Source organism: Rhipicephalus sanguineus, chromosome 2 (genome assembly GCF_013339695.2).
Source record: "Rhipicephalus sanguineus isolate Rsan-2018 chromosome 2, BIME_Rsan_1.4, whole genome shotgun sequence".
Lineage (NCBI taxonomy): Eukaryota > Metazoa > Arthropoda > Arachnida > Ixodida > Ixodidae > Rhipicephalus > Rhipicephalus sanguineus.
The window spans coordinates 69,345,073-69,360,329 of NC_051177.1; the positions used below are offsets into that span (position 1 = coordinate 69,345,073).

Sequence of the window (15,257 nt, forward strand, 5' to 3'; positions counted from 1 at the left end):
GCTTCCTTTCCCTAATATGTATACTGTATATGAACCACTTAGCGAGAGTAGCAATATAGACTTGTTGGTTTTAAGCATCGGGAACGCCTTAGTTGCAGCGCGGTGTGTCTGTGTGTTATGTTCGTGTTTCAACTTGGGTGTTCTTAAACTACTTAGGTTCTGATAACTCACTGTTTCAAAGTGCATCCAGCGACAGAAGTAAAAGACCCCAAATTATTTGAAATGCCAGCTTGCAGTCATGTCGCTTCTTCTTTTATTGTTCTTTTAGAAGTATAAGGCTCCTAACAGGTCACATATCTTCCGTGTTTCTTACAGCTGCCTTATTGTTAGAATGAGAACTGAAACCGATGTTTATCTTGTTCATAATGCATCTTGGAATGAGACAGCAACAAGACCCACCATTCATTTGGTTAGTTTTAGCATAGCGTTTCCCTTTCTAGATACACTGGCACTGCCGATGTTGCTGTTGCTATTATTTTACATGAACTTAATTTACCGTATTTTCACAATTCTAATGTGTCCTCGATTTTAACTACAGGTGATTTTACATTCGAAAAATTGAAAGAAAAACTTCATGCCAATTTCACTATAGTACCCGACTGTAATGTGTACACAAATTTGAGGGCTAGATTTAGCGAAAAGAAGTGTGTGTTAGAATTGTGGAAATACAGTAATTCTTACGCGGGTGCTAGCTCATTCAAGGTTGCACATTGGAGTGTAGTTTAAATGTTGCTCTCACTCCCGCTGCAGAGACCCTACGGGGGGCACCTCTCTGTTTGGCACCATCCGCTGGGATCCCGCCACGCGGGCTCTGCTACAGTACCTGTGCATCAACGGCACGTACTACGAGGCGTTCAACTCCTCCAGCTTTATGCTGCGCGACTACCGCCAGAAGGAGAGCCAGTTCTGGAACGCCTACCTGCCCGAGCTAGCCCTGCGTCCCGCACCGACGTGGCCACCCTGGGATGAGCCGCTGCGGCAGGAGAACCGGCTGGTCACCGCCTCCCTGTGGGGCGTCACGGCCGTCGCCATCCTCCTGCTCATAGTGGCAGTGGCTGCATGCTGCTGCTACTGCAAGGCTGCCAGGTACGGCCAGGCCTGACGCATCAGACGTCCTACAATCCAGCCACTCGGTCCTTCCTCTCCTCTGCACGTGGGCAGCCCCAGCATGCCACCTCACTGCCACGAATTGCCTTGCTTCTTGTCTCACCTGTCCTCGTTTTGTGCTAGTTGTGGGGTGTGTGCTGTGCTTTGTAAAGCAGCATGTGTTTGTGGACGTCCTTTGCGATACCTTGTTGTTGACCTAGCTGGTGTTTGCTGAATGAATGGCATGTTTATTGCTCAAGAGGCGCAGAGGCATAGAAACATAATTGATACAGACGGCAACTTCCAAATGTTTTTTGTGAAATGGCAGACTGATTAGTGTAGTACACAGAAGTACTTGCCACTCACAGGACCTTCAGTGAATTGACTTCGATCACAACAATCATTGCATAACGGGACATCCAGTTGTGTTATACAGTATAACCTCGTTACAACGGATCTGTTTACAACAGACATTCTGATACTACATACCAATTTGTGGCGTTATGCCGACCTCCATATTTGTTCCATTGATTGAGCTTCGTTTACAATGGATTCTGGTACAACGGACATGCGGATATAATTGACGAAAATGTCAGGCCAGCAAGGTGGTCAGGACTCCTTTACAGCAGACTTTTCTACCACGGACATCCCAAATGCAATAACTTCTTACTTAAAACATCGCTTAGCATACTTTCGGGACGGTAACAGCGCGTCGCGGATATCGACGTACCGATTTAAGAACGAAGGCCGCCGATCTCCGGTCTGTCAATGATAAGCTATGCCTAGCTGTAGCGACAAAAGATTGGCGCGCAGCATGCTTGGTGTTGTGTTTTGGGACACTTGACGCGCGAAATTGCTAGCCACTGCCACCGCTTCTCCGAGCGGTCGCTGTGCGGCGAGCTTGGCCGGGGGGTCTGCTGCCGATGCGCAAAATGCCCATCCACGGTTCTGAAGAGCCAGTCGGCAATGTGATTCATTGCTTGCGACGAAGGACATTGTGGCTTCTTTGCTTTCACATGTCCGCTAGCGCAATGTTCCTGCCCGCAAAGTTCGGATTCGTCTCGTACATCGGCACCGTGAGCAGAGTTAGGCCTAGCCACGACATCGAGTAGAAAGCTCGGATGCGATGTGCGTGGCCGCGATGCTCGATGTTTCAAAGTACATCATGCTCGATTGCGAGTACAAAGAGTTGTCCCGCGGTAGTCTTCGTTATAAGCTCCGAAGTGCTGATAAGCAGAACCTCTAATAGAGGGTCCAACGAGTCAACGCTATTAGAGTCGCACGTCCGCGATGTTCACAACGCGTGCAGCACGCTATCATAATCGGATGATTGAGCTTCCGCTTGCAGCTGCCAAACTAAAGCGTAATTATATTCTAAATTATCTTCGACCCGTAAACACAGAACGAGTGCGAACGCGTCACTAAGTAGCTTAATTTTCGACAGCCATGACCTCACGACGCACAAGCAGCAAACGATGTTCCCGAAGCGAGCATCGGACCAATAGCGAGGTGTGCTGGGTGCTGGAGCAACACGGCAGAAGGAGCCAATCGGAGGCCTCGAATTGAACTTGAAACACGTGCTTTTTGTACGCTTGTTACTGAATGGAGGAACTAGCTGAAACGGAGAACTGGAACACGGAGAAATGCTCTTCATGATGAGCCCAAAAGGGTGACGCCTGGTTGCGCCGTTGCCGAGCTATAATTTTGAAAAAACGCTGTTTTTTTGTTTGTTTCTTTTTTTGCTAGTTCCGCAATTTTTACCAAGTCAGCAGACACAAAAAATTTTTTATGGCACTTCTGCGTAGTTTTCAGTGACAATATTTTGGAATCAGATAGAAAAAGGGCTACAGAAACTGAAAATGCAATTTTCCAAAAATGTTTCCCCATTAAGAATAAATACGTTCTTTAACCATGTTTGCGACTTGTAATTCTCTCCGGTTATAACGGACCCATTCAGTGTTTGCATAAAAGTCTGTTGTAACAGTACTTGCATTTTGCATACTCTCTTTACAACAGACCAAAATCCTCTTCACTATAGAGGTCTGTTGTAATGAGGTTATACTGTATTGAGACAACTGATCGTCCCACTGGGTGATTGTGGTGGTGAGTTGATACCCACTTATTTTCATAATCAGTATGTGGCTGCTACATGAGCACAACTGCATCACGAGTGAAACAGTTGCAAGTTGCCTCCTGTGTTCTCATGCATACTGCTATGCTTTCGTTCTGATCCTTTTAGTGGTAAGTGTGTGTCCTTCAGCCCATGCAGTAGCTTTCTTGTGTTTGTTGATATTGTGTAGTTGCTTTGGACAAGAATAATCTCATAAATGCTGCGTTGAGACGAACTTTTTCAACACATCGAATCTTTTCAAACCAGGCCAGATATGTGTGTGTGTAGTTTAAGGTTGTAACATGCACAAGCCAAGTGAATGCACAGCGAAAAAGTACAAAGTACCAGCCTTACTAATCATTTCCTCATGTGTCATGTTCACATCATCCTTTGGTGCTCTTCAAGGTAGAACAGCTTGTCAACTTGTGTACAATGACATTAACACACTTGAAAACCAATATCGAAAACACAATATGAGTGTTTTCAGAGTCTGGTGACCTCTTTCATTCTACTTTGTTTAATGCCCATTAGGGTGATAGCCAGGTATCTGCAGTGATGACAGGGCTGCCTCATTTTAGCACATGATGAACAATGAAAAAATTTACTCATAGAGTATGAGAAAGAATGTGTCATTCTGTCCCTACTGATTGGCTTCACTAGCATGGTGCATGTTGATTCGCCAAGCATGAAATTGCGCAGAAAAACACTCGCACTAGCGGTAAACATAACTACGCAGCACCTGAAGAAATGATATAAATTTTCTAAATAACAGCTTAATAAATATCTGACCTCAGAACTGTGGGCCAGGCTGGAAATGGGCATAGTTAATTGCTTTGCTAAGGCCTGGCCTATCTAGAGGCACTGCCATGTGCTCTAGACAGCACAGTCTACAGATACAACCTCGTCATAATGTTGAGTGCATTTACGACGTTTAACACTGCCATAGACCTCATTTTTGTAGTTTTTGTGCAAAAATTTAGAGTTTGCATAGTCACCATAATTTTGTGCATAAGAAGGTCCAGAGTTAAGTAAAGATTAGGGATGGGCGAATATTCGGGGGTTTCGAATATTCGAACGAATAATACAGTATTCGAATTCGCTTCAATGCGAATTTATATTATTCGAAATTTCGAAGTATTCGAAACATACATGTTTGACCGCACATAACCCCCTGTAAAGGTGGTTTCACTGCAGCGTCGGGTTGCTGTACTGTGAAACCACCCTGCCAGGGGAAATCTGCACTGTCGCGAAGCCGCACTTCAAGGTTAAGTGTACATATTTTTTAAAATTTAGCAGCGTGTTATATGGGCTTATATGCGCTAAGTATAGTAATTTTTAACTTGTAACGTATTGTACCACTTATAACTCGCACCCCACTGCTATTCGAGTTTTGATACCATTCAAGGTTTCTTCCACTTCATTTGAAACCAAAAAGTGACATTCACTCATACCTGGTTCCAGTTCTTAAAAATATTGTGCAAGGGTCAAGAAGAAAATGCTAAATTTTTCTTAATAATATCTGGTGAGTACTATTCGAACTATTCGATTCGAAATTATTCGACCAAATCACTATTCGCTTCGGATTCGCTTCGAACCTCAAATTCACTATTCGCCCATCCCTAGTAAAGATTTATGTGTTCCCCTTATATAGGGCACTGTTTGCCATCCGTAGTCTGCTATAAATACTCACGAGATTAACACAGCTGGGCTAGCACTTAATTCAGGTATCTTATAGCCTGTAGGTGTCTCAGTACAAATTTCTGTATATACAGTATTAGTATTACTTTTGCTGTTAGTCTCTCATAATCATATCGTGGTTTTGGGACGTTAAACCCCAGATATTATTGTTACTTTTGCTGTTCAGAAAGGGTATGTACCACAATTACAAGGAGAAGGTAGCACAAGGTTTTACCAAGTTTTCGATCTCTGCTCTCTCAACAAACGATATAGCTTAACTGTTGCTCTTGCTCTGTTCAATAGATTTAGTTTATCCTATGAGCAAACATTTTTTAAAGCAAAATATATTGTCATCACATTGAAAAAGGAAAAAGAGACTCGTCAGTACTGCTTGTGTTTGTTCATCTCTCTGTGCTTCACTGTATGTGACAAGCCTTGCAAGTTTGTGCATGAATTGCTTTTGTCAAAAGAAACCGAGTCATTAGAACCATGAATGTGTATGTGTACTGCAGTTGTTTACGGTAGCTTTGTTTCTTTTGACAAGTGTTGTGTCATTGTTCATACCATGAAATGCTTGGAATTAATGTCACAACCATCCCACATTGCATGTGCAGCTTTCTACCCTTTGTAATGTTTCTCAAATGATTGGCTTTCCATTCAGGACTGCACATAGTAGCACACATAGTGTTGTGGTTATGTTTTGTATCCGATGATGTGGGCTTTTTCTGTGTGAAGCTTCATTGTATTCAGGCAGCATGGATTCCAATGCACTCGCTGAGCAAATTATGTCTTCACTTAGTCTGGGGAACCGTTGCAGCAAATGGAGCTGACAAATTAGAGCACACCAACAGAAAACCATTATGTAGTACTTTGAAAATGGTGATGGTGCTTAGCATTGAGCAAGTTGCATGAACATATGCACCCACTGCATGTACTCGTCGATGGCATGTGGCAATGACTTTGGCAGTGAGTTCCCCAAAGTGGCAGGTGAAACAAATCGTTAACTTTGCGTGGTGAGGTGTGAACATGAAATCAGAAATGCACTTACTGGTATGAGAGAATAAATTAGCAATGTCAGAATGCTGGCACATGCACACAGGTTCATATTTACGTGTGCTTGCTGCACATATTTTTTTTTTATAATTGGCTATATATACCAGTAGCAGGCACTGTTTGCATCATGTCTGTCATGATGCTTCACGTATATATGCCAAAAAAGTTATCAAAGTCTAAACAACTTATTTTCACTTGCAGCACTAATTAAAATGACTTCACAGTTTTGTTGCTACAAAGATATGCACTGTGCGTGCATTGACTTGAGGATTTATCGTCAATATATACTTTAGAGGAGGGGGGGGGTCGTGCAATTAAAGCCATATTGGTTATTTACTTTTTACTTGCCAAATTACATTAAATTGGTGCACATGTTTGTGGCACGCTCATATCAACAGAAAATATCTATTATACCTTTTAAAGTGCAAGAGCTAAAACTCTCATGCCGTCCTCGATTTTTAATATTGTTAAGACAAAAATTGCTAGTTCTTTTTTCTCATCACAAGGTTCACTAAGACCTACCTTCCATTGACTGTTATTAAGCTGTGAAATACAGAAACTAAAGCTTTGCCATGTGGAATATCACGTTAGTAATATTTGTTAAACGTCAATTACAAAAATTGTAAAGGGCAACATTGACAATTATTTAATGTCTGTTAGCAAAATTTGTTTTGTATATTGTTTTATAATAACATACTACAAATGGCACTACTGAGAGCTGCAGAGTTTTTCTATGAATAATTTCCTATAGTTGGCCTAGTTGCTCCGAACCTTTCTTCCGAAACAAATGGCTTCTGCAGGTTGCCTATGCTTGACAATGTTGCCTGTCAAGTTTGATGTTCAGCAGTGTTGATAGCAGCATTTAACAGCACTGCCCTGTAATACCAACAACATGTAGAGCTATTGTTACCATTCAATTCGCTTGCTGGACTAAATGTATACTGTTTGACAAAAACTAGGCTTGTGCGAATAGTAAGTTTTAGGTCCGAAGTGAATTCGAAGCGAATAGTGATTTGGTTGAATAATTTCGAATCGAATTCGAATAGTGTATATCACATATCATAAAGAAAAATGGCCATATTTGTCATGACCTAACTAACCTGCACAATATTATTTTTTTATTGAAACAAGGCATGTGCAAATGTCATTCTTTCTGGTTCAAAGGAAGTGGAAGCAACTTTGAATAGTAGCAGGATTTGACTTTTGGTACAATGCAAGTGATAGCCTGTAAAATATGTTACGTTTTAAAACTTACTATACTTAGAGCATATAAGCTGGTATAACGAGCTTTTAAACTTAAAAAATGATGAATCAATGTGAGGGCAATATGTTCTATGTTCATTGAACCTTGAGATGGGGCTTCGCAGCAGTGCGGATTTTTCCTGGAAATGTGTATTCTCGGTAGAGCATCCCTCCACTGCAGTGAAACCACCTTTACGGGGGGGGGGGGGGATTACATGCGGACTAATATAAACCTATTCATAATATCGAAGCGAATTCGAATACTGTAATATTCGTTAGAATATTGAAGTGCTCGAATATTCGCACAAGCCTAACAAAAACATAACTTGCACTATTTCTCTGAAAAAGTAGAAGAGAAATCACCAGATTTGTTTTTTAATACTTGTAGCCAAAAAGCCAGCATCAGTATTGAGTTCCACATTATGTTAATGCATACTAAAGACACTATTCTAGTGGCAATGGAGGATCGGCAGAAGGATTAGCGACAGTAACTGCACAAGGTATGGAAGCTGGAAAATAAAGTACAGCCGTCAGCATGCTGAACATGAACACTCCGCAACGTGGCCTGGTTGGTTTGACTGATACCAGCTGCGAAGTGCTGGGTGCTGTTGCCGAAATAATACCTCGGTGTGCTTGAATAGTATGTCGGCATGTATTGTTAAGATCTAGGCAACAGAGCCCAAAGCTACGCGGAACTTGCGTCAGTCAAACCTTTTCAGGCCACGCTGCGGAGCGTTCATCTTAAGCGCGCTGACGGCTGTACATGTCCCGTTCCAATTATTGACAGTGAAATTTAAGAAGTGTAACTAAAAAATTTTAAATTGCTTGCTTGGTACTTTGTCATGAAAGAAATGCGTGCCTAGAAGAAAAACTATACAGTATCTTTACAAACTTTGGCTGTTTTTCTTTGCCTTTGAAATCCCAGTTATGGGGCCAGAATAAATATAAACGGCAAGTAAGCAAAATGTTCACTCCTTATGGCATTATTCTCGAAACAGCCGTCATCTGGTTGACGAAGATGATATTCCGCACGCCTCAATGCATTCCCTGACGGAGAGTACCTCTAGGTGAGTGTCCCCCATTTTAACCTTAGGACGTGCCACGATACTCCAACAGAAATGCCACAATTGCATGAATGGGTGTGCTGCACGCTCTATTTATGCATCCATGTGCTAGTGTCTGTTTGCATTCTGTATCAGTGAACGATACTCGTTCATGCATCCCTTGTCCAAGCATGCCTCTGATTGCACACGTTTGCTTGCTTCGCGCACGCAGACTCATCGCAATGTTCAGTGATGCGGCTGCCCCATGGAATGAAAACATGAACAATGTAGCTTTTTTTTTGTATAGGCTTGCCATCTTTATAATGGTTTGTCGGCACAAAAACTTCAGTTGTGGCACAAAGATGTTTAACAAGCTCTTCATTGCTTAAAAGAAATGCTTACGTAACCATTATTACACTTTGTTTACAGAGCCATAAGTATCGCTTATTTCATAGTACTATTGTGTCACTACCTGTCAAATTTCTCTTTAACAGTACGGTACTCGACCTGACAAAACAGTGCATGATTCTAACTGGCAGAAAGTACTAAGAGGATCTCCAATATTTTATAACCTTATTTAATTTTTCTATGTTAAGTGCTTAGAGTCGCAAGATGACAATAAATTTTTCCACTGGTACAATGTATTACCGATCTAAGAAAAGCTCAATCTATCTCAGAGAGTGAACATACAGCATCCTCTAAACTACTGCAGTGGAAAAAAAAAAACCTTGTTAAGGCTCATTGCATGTATTTGTCACTCAAAAGAGCATGGCATGCAAAAGGCATGAATGGTGCATGCCTTCTCTTGTCTTCACACTGCAGTTCATTTCAGTGCAGTGATCGTGATGTTATACAGTCAATGCTCTTTACAATAGTTTCTCACGAATCAGCATGTATTTGGACCTGCACTATCAAAAACAGGTTTCGAGGACACTTCAAGAAGAGCGTGCCTTCGAAAAATCAGTTTAAAACTACCATTTTTAGCTTTAATAAAAGAACGAAGCTGTGATAAAGGCTCAAAATTGCTGTGACTTTTCTGTGCGTTTTAGCTCGTTTCAGCCAACACCAAGTATCAGGCTAGAATGCAGCAGTTCAGGCTCGTCTCTTCATCTTATCCCTTATAACAAATCTCCCTCATGTGGTTTTGTAAATACAGGTGATAAATTTTCCTGTCACAAAAGAATTTTCCATTCAATGCATTATTCACTAGAGCATCGCACAAGCATACAAAATAAATATCCTCACCCGAAACTGCCTGCATGCTTATAACATTTAACATTGCGAACATAGGATAAATAAGTTCATCGTTGTAGATATGAGTTGCACCTTGTTTTGTGTTGCCAGGCACAAGTATTTTCTGTTCAAATGAGATACAAACACAGCTTGCATTTGTGCAGCAAAAAGTACAAAGAGGAATAGGACAGAGATAGACCACTCAGCACTGGCATGTGTCCCAGTTTTATTATCGCATCTGGTCGATCTGCATCATGTTGCCGTTTTCATCCTTACTGTCTGATGCTAATGCCTCATTTGAAATGTTTGCTCCAAACGTTTCTACTTTAGCCCCTAGGCGATTGTAACAGCTTATGCTCAAAATGAAGTACTTCGCCAACAACACGTGGCCTTGTTTCATCTGAAGCCGGCTGTATTTAGATCTCCAATAAAGAGCATGGACTGTACTTAAAAGAAACGTGTGCTTGCCAGGACTACTTCACCTCCTTGCATGCATAAAAAAAGTTATGGCGCAGCTTAGCATTTCGAGACATATTTTACACCTTTTTCAGCATAAGAAGAATGGAGTTCAAAAACAAATATGCCTCGCCCGAAGATCAAGGAGAGCTAAGGTCTCTCAAGAACACCAGTGTGTGAAAGCTGCCAGCACAGGAGTAGCAGCGCGCCCTTGTATACTATCAAAGTCCCTGTGCCTTGTGCTAGTGGCAAGCGGGGCAGTCAAAGTCAGTTGTCGGAAGAGAGCGCTTTGTCAGTTCCTTTGTGCCGGTCATTTTGAAAGCCTTCTCGGCTGACTGACACTTTCATCCGAACACAGCCAAGTGAAGCTGCCACCCCAGCCGAGAGCAGCTGTCGGAAGGGGCCGTTGACGCATACCACTCTGCAAGAACCGCCCGTGGCACCAACATGTGAGGTCACAAATATCACACGACGTCCAGAACTTTATGAATGGTGCTTCTACATATAATACTTTACAAAAAAGAAGTGACTGCTCAGCCTGCATTGAACACTCTAGTGTCGTAGGTTGATTCTTCAGCTGTCCTGAACTAGCAACTCCATCACTTGTCAACATACATGCAACTGCATGTGAACATGCGAGATATCACCATTCAACATCAGCGGAGCTGTTAATTTCCCAGCATTAGTTTCATACGTATAAACATTGGTCACACATAAGCCACATATGCTGAGCCACTTATTGCAAACATATTGGTTCTGCGATTGTAGCTACATGTGCTAGGACACCAATGCGGCAGTTTGGGCACATTGGTAATCCATTTTGAAGAAAACTTAAAGCACACAGAAAACGCGGATGAAAAAAGGCACACTTATACACACACACAGGCGCTACATCAGCTTTGTGTGTTTTAGCAGCGAAAAACACTTCTAGAGAATCATGCTTGCTCCTCTCAACACCCTTCACAAATTTGTCTAAATTGAGATAAATTTGTGCTTTTCAACCGCCTCAATCTAGACAAATTGGTGAAGAGTATTGAGAGGAGCAAGCAGGATTCTGTTTTTTGCTGCTTAAATACACAAAGTTGATGTAGCGCCTGTGTGTGTGTATATGCGTGCCTTTTATTGTCTTGTGTTTTCCATGCGCTTTTAGTTTTCTTCAAAATGTGCTAGGACCACTCTCTTTGAACAAGTAGGGCTGTGGTGCCTAGGATAAGGTGGTGTGGCTTCAACTTTGAACACAAAGGAAGCCATATGATCAGGAAGTCATTTCTCTATGATCTCCAAGTTGAAAGTCACAAGGAAGCCAGCTATGTATTTGTACACCTGTAGCTTTTGTGAACATTTTGTGCAGTGTTTTCATTTTATAGGAATTGAATACTGTATGTGAATTGACATTCCATTGCAGTGCATGTGAGCACTGTCATACTTAGCAAATCAGAACCATCTCGTACTGCAGAGTTAATAGCCACTAGCATGTGCTCTGTTATGTTTGCGCTGTTACCAAATTGAGGACTTGGGAAGAAAAAAAAGTGTACAAGTCTGCATCAACCTCCATATGCAGCTTGTTTAGTGCTGACACTTGGAAGCCGCATCTCTTTCAAGCTGTCATAAATGCAGCATTCACTTATGTACAAATGAACTGTTATGTGGGATCCAAATGAGAGGAGTGTGTGCAGTGTGTTTCATGAAGAGCTTCATACTATTTTCTGTGTTCATTCACTGCCAATGATCAAACCTGTGTATGTGTGCTGTAATAACCACTGGATGCAAATCATCAGCGAATGCTGTTGTGAACTCCCACAAACTTCAACGTCAAAGTTCACACGAGCAAGTGGGCTTGTCAGTGAAGCATGCCTGTGAGAACAAAAATACAAGCTTACCAATCATGTACTTCATATCACTGCACCTGAGTGATTATCCTAGTAGCATTTCCAGCCACGTGAGGCTGACGGTGCCTGACAGCAGTCGAACTGCTTATAATTACTGAGAAGGAGCTGTGCATGCCATTTTGGTTTAGTCTCCGTATAATATAGTTTGCTTAGCTGATTTCAAGTACGTTACCATGAAATGTTCTGTGTACTGCTTGAGATTTTTCACATTCCTTACTCTAAAATATAAAGGGCACGAGAAAGCCACCATATATACTCTTCAGGCACCTGTTGTGTCAGTTTGAAATCTAATCCTCACTGATTTGATGGTTCACTAAGCATTATAAAAAATAATTGCACCAGCAAAACAAATTAATGTCCTTGAATGTTCCATAGCATCCACAATGTGTTCTTCGTAACTGAAAACTCAGCTCATTTGGTTACTGGATGTAGAAATACTTTGCCAATCATAAGGTGAAGAAGTCGTTCATTATGAACTGCCTTAATTGCTCTAATATACTGCCTTCAACATATTCTGCAGAGCAGAAATGTTTTCTCTTGGCCCTCGTTTTAATCAAACGTTAATTTATTCTGCTCATCCATTTGACAGCAAAGTCAAAGTGCATCGATTTCATTCTGCTGTAAGCCAAGGGCTGTAATAATTTGCAGATAATTTGCAGATGTTCTGTATGTGCAGCTTTTTGCACCTAGCAGTTGGTCCTTTCTTTTTTTTTAGTGTGATATGCTTGTATCATTGCTGGCAGCTTTGTTTACATCTGTACATGGAGTGCCATGTTTTCCTTAATTTTTTTAATTGCAGATTTACATCTGTAGAGGTCTCATTTTCAGAAGTTGTGTCTTGCTTGAGGTCTCGTGTATGTGCAAGTGTCAAATTATTTGCTTGTACAATGTTGTGTTAAATACTAAAAAACTTGCATCACGTGAGATGCTTCATGTATCTAGTGGCCCTCTACAATACTTATGCATATAGTAGTTGGAACACATGCACTGTATTTTGTGTACTCTGCATCAGCTAAATATTTTTCTTAATTGCTTACCACTTGAACTTGAGTAATTAAGATTGTGTTGTATGAGTTAGCACTATAGAGTTACATAAGAATTCACTGGATAAACATCCAAGAAGGGGAGCCCTTATAAAAAAAAAATTCAAGATGACTAATGCTTCCCCGTGAAAGTTAGTTTTTCAAAGCAGTGCACAGGCACTTGTTTTGTCTGTTGCAGTATGGTATCGTGTCGATTCAAAACGTCTGACTGACACGTTTAATGCATTGAAGTTCGAACACTCTATGACATGGATAGCATGAGAATCCGTCCTATGTATTTTACGGTTTTCAGCCTTTGGCACCATAAATATTTCACATACTTCAAGCAACAAAGTTTCTTATAATTGACTGTTCAATATTACTGACAGTAATTTTATGTTCACATCCAATTCGCTACTGCTACTTTTCACGCAAAGCCAAGTGAAGTCCTGAATGTCAAAGTGCTCACAAAATGTAAAAAGAGTTATTGGCTCACTCCTTGCTAGAATGTTCCAAGAACGTGGTGAAGTGCTCGAGTAAATTTTGGTCTCTGGTTGCTTTTCGTGATCAAACAATGAATTTTTGTTTCTGCTGAGCCATTTCTTTTTGTCATCGTAGGAAGTGCTTAACTTCCTGCCAGGACAGTCTGTGCAGTATTTAGCGTTTTAAACTTTTATTGTTGACTGTGAACGCCCTGTAATACCGGTGATGTAGATGGCAAGCTACATAAAGCAGCCTGTCAACACTCGTACAGGAAGTTGTCACACACCACGTAAAAAAAAAAAAAAAGTCTTCGGAGTCCTACCACACCGTCCTACCACTTTTTGTATAGCCATCTGTGGCAAATCCGTCCATTGGCTAGTGTTGTGCACGCTTCTCCACATTGTTAGTACTATTGACCAATTCTACAAACTTTTTATATGAACTTTATATTTACTGTTTACATTTTACACACAAACTTGCTTGCCTCATCACTTGTACAGCACATAGGTGCAATCGGTGTGACCTGGCTTTACATTGTCACTGTGCCCTTCAATAAATACATTTTTTGCAGTACTTTCTTTCCTGTCTTCCTCTCAAAAACAAAAAATATTTCAATTGCATTCATTTATTCATTTTTTTTTACTATACACGGCATTGCCAATGAGCCGGGACAAAAGGAGGTGGTTTGCCTCCTGACGTGGTCCTGCTCACGCTGGGTGTAACAGCAGCAGTGCTTCCTTAGGTATACTAGTCACAATGTACAATCAAAGCAGTGGTTAGTTTTGCCAGATAACTAATTAAATTATCCAATTTTCGATTGCACAATAGCAAGTACGAATATTCAGCACAGCTGAGCATAACGTAGTAGTTGCAACAAGTAAGTGCGGAAAAATGCAAAATGAATCAACAGATAAGGGCAGACGAATCATCACTTAAACATATAAGTATGGGAGACTAAAATATCCTAAATTTTGAAAAGTGATGGCATTTTCAGTTTATGTTTTCTAGAATTAGCGCATGTTCATGCCAGTTGAATTGGTCAAATTTGATGAGCTTCATTACTTTAGCAACAGTTTCTACAGTAAATTCTGCTAGGCAGGCTTTAGAGATGGCCCGGGCCATCTAAGAGGCCCAACATGTCTTCATCATAGGTATAGTCTATTATAGTTTGCTAGACCACTTCTACACTTTGTGGCCAAGGCATTATGCAGCTAAACATGACAGTGCATGTTTGATTTTTGGCCACGGCAGCCATATTTTGATGGGATAAAATGCATGTTCACTCATACTGGTCGAGGACCCTGGGTGGCTAAAATTTTGTCTGAAGTCCGGCATGCCTTGCGACTATGCATATTGTGCTTTTGGATCAAAGCCCTAGCATTCAATTTTTATATTGCTGTAGATCATACTGAGTGTTTGCATTATCCCAGTTGCTGAAAAGGAAACTTCGTTTAGAGCGTGGGCAATCCAATTCATTCTCTCCAATGTGTGCTGCCAGGCTTTCAAGTCAACATCCATCTGCCACAACAAACAGTTCATAGAGAACACGTGCACTTGTCATGCAGCATGAAAAGGACATGCAGAATGCAAGGCGACTTAGCAGAAACTAGAGTACATTGTCACTGTTTATGACAGATGCACACTGAAGTGCTTATCCCACTTTTTCCAGCTTGAATTGCCCACAAACTAAATAACCGATGCACATTTTTAAGACCACATTTCCAAAACGCACGCCGAGACTACACTAGCACTCGGTGATAGTGTGCTGAAGTGTGCACGTTAGCACTTCACTCTTCAGTTCGAATGTGGTGTTATCTGAACTTTCCAGCCCCCTTTGTAGTTTGCATTAATGAGGTTCCACTATGCAGCAACAAGCAGAAAGTTTTCACCTAACCATGCAGTTTTACAGCGAAAGCTGTTGTGAGATCACAAGGGCCGTTTTTGGCGCCGTAGTTGTCCGCCA

General features: G+C 41.3%; 1 protein-coding gene across 3 annotated transcripts in view; it reads left to right on the forward strand.

The window, feature by feature from the left end:
• The window catches only part of LOC119383139 (acetylcholinesterase), a 29,166-nt gene extending 15,290 nt beyond the window's left edge, over positions 1-13,876 (forward strand). Inside the window, exons 10-12 of one of the 3 annotated variants that reach the window (XM_037651147.2) lie at positions 751-1,086; positions 8,167-8,235; positions 9,996-13,876. In XM_037651147.2, the coding sequence (XP_037507075.1) occupies positions 751-1,086; positions 8,167-8,235; positions 9,996-10,080 (490 nt within the window). In that variant the 3' untranslated portion in view covers positions 10,081-13,876. The remainder of the gene's footprint in view (positions 1-750; positions 1,087-8,166; positions 8,236-9,995) is intronic. The other 2 variants (XM_037651148.2, XM_037651149.2) reach the window with 2 other exon arrangements.
• The last annotated feature ends 1,381 nt before the right edge of the window (positions 13,877-15,257 follow it).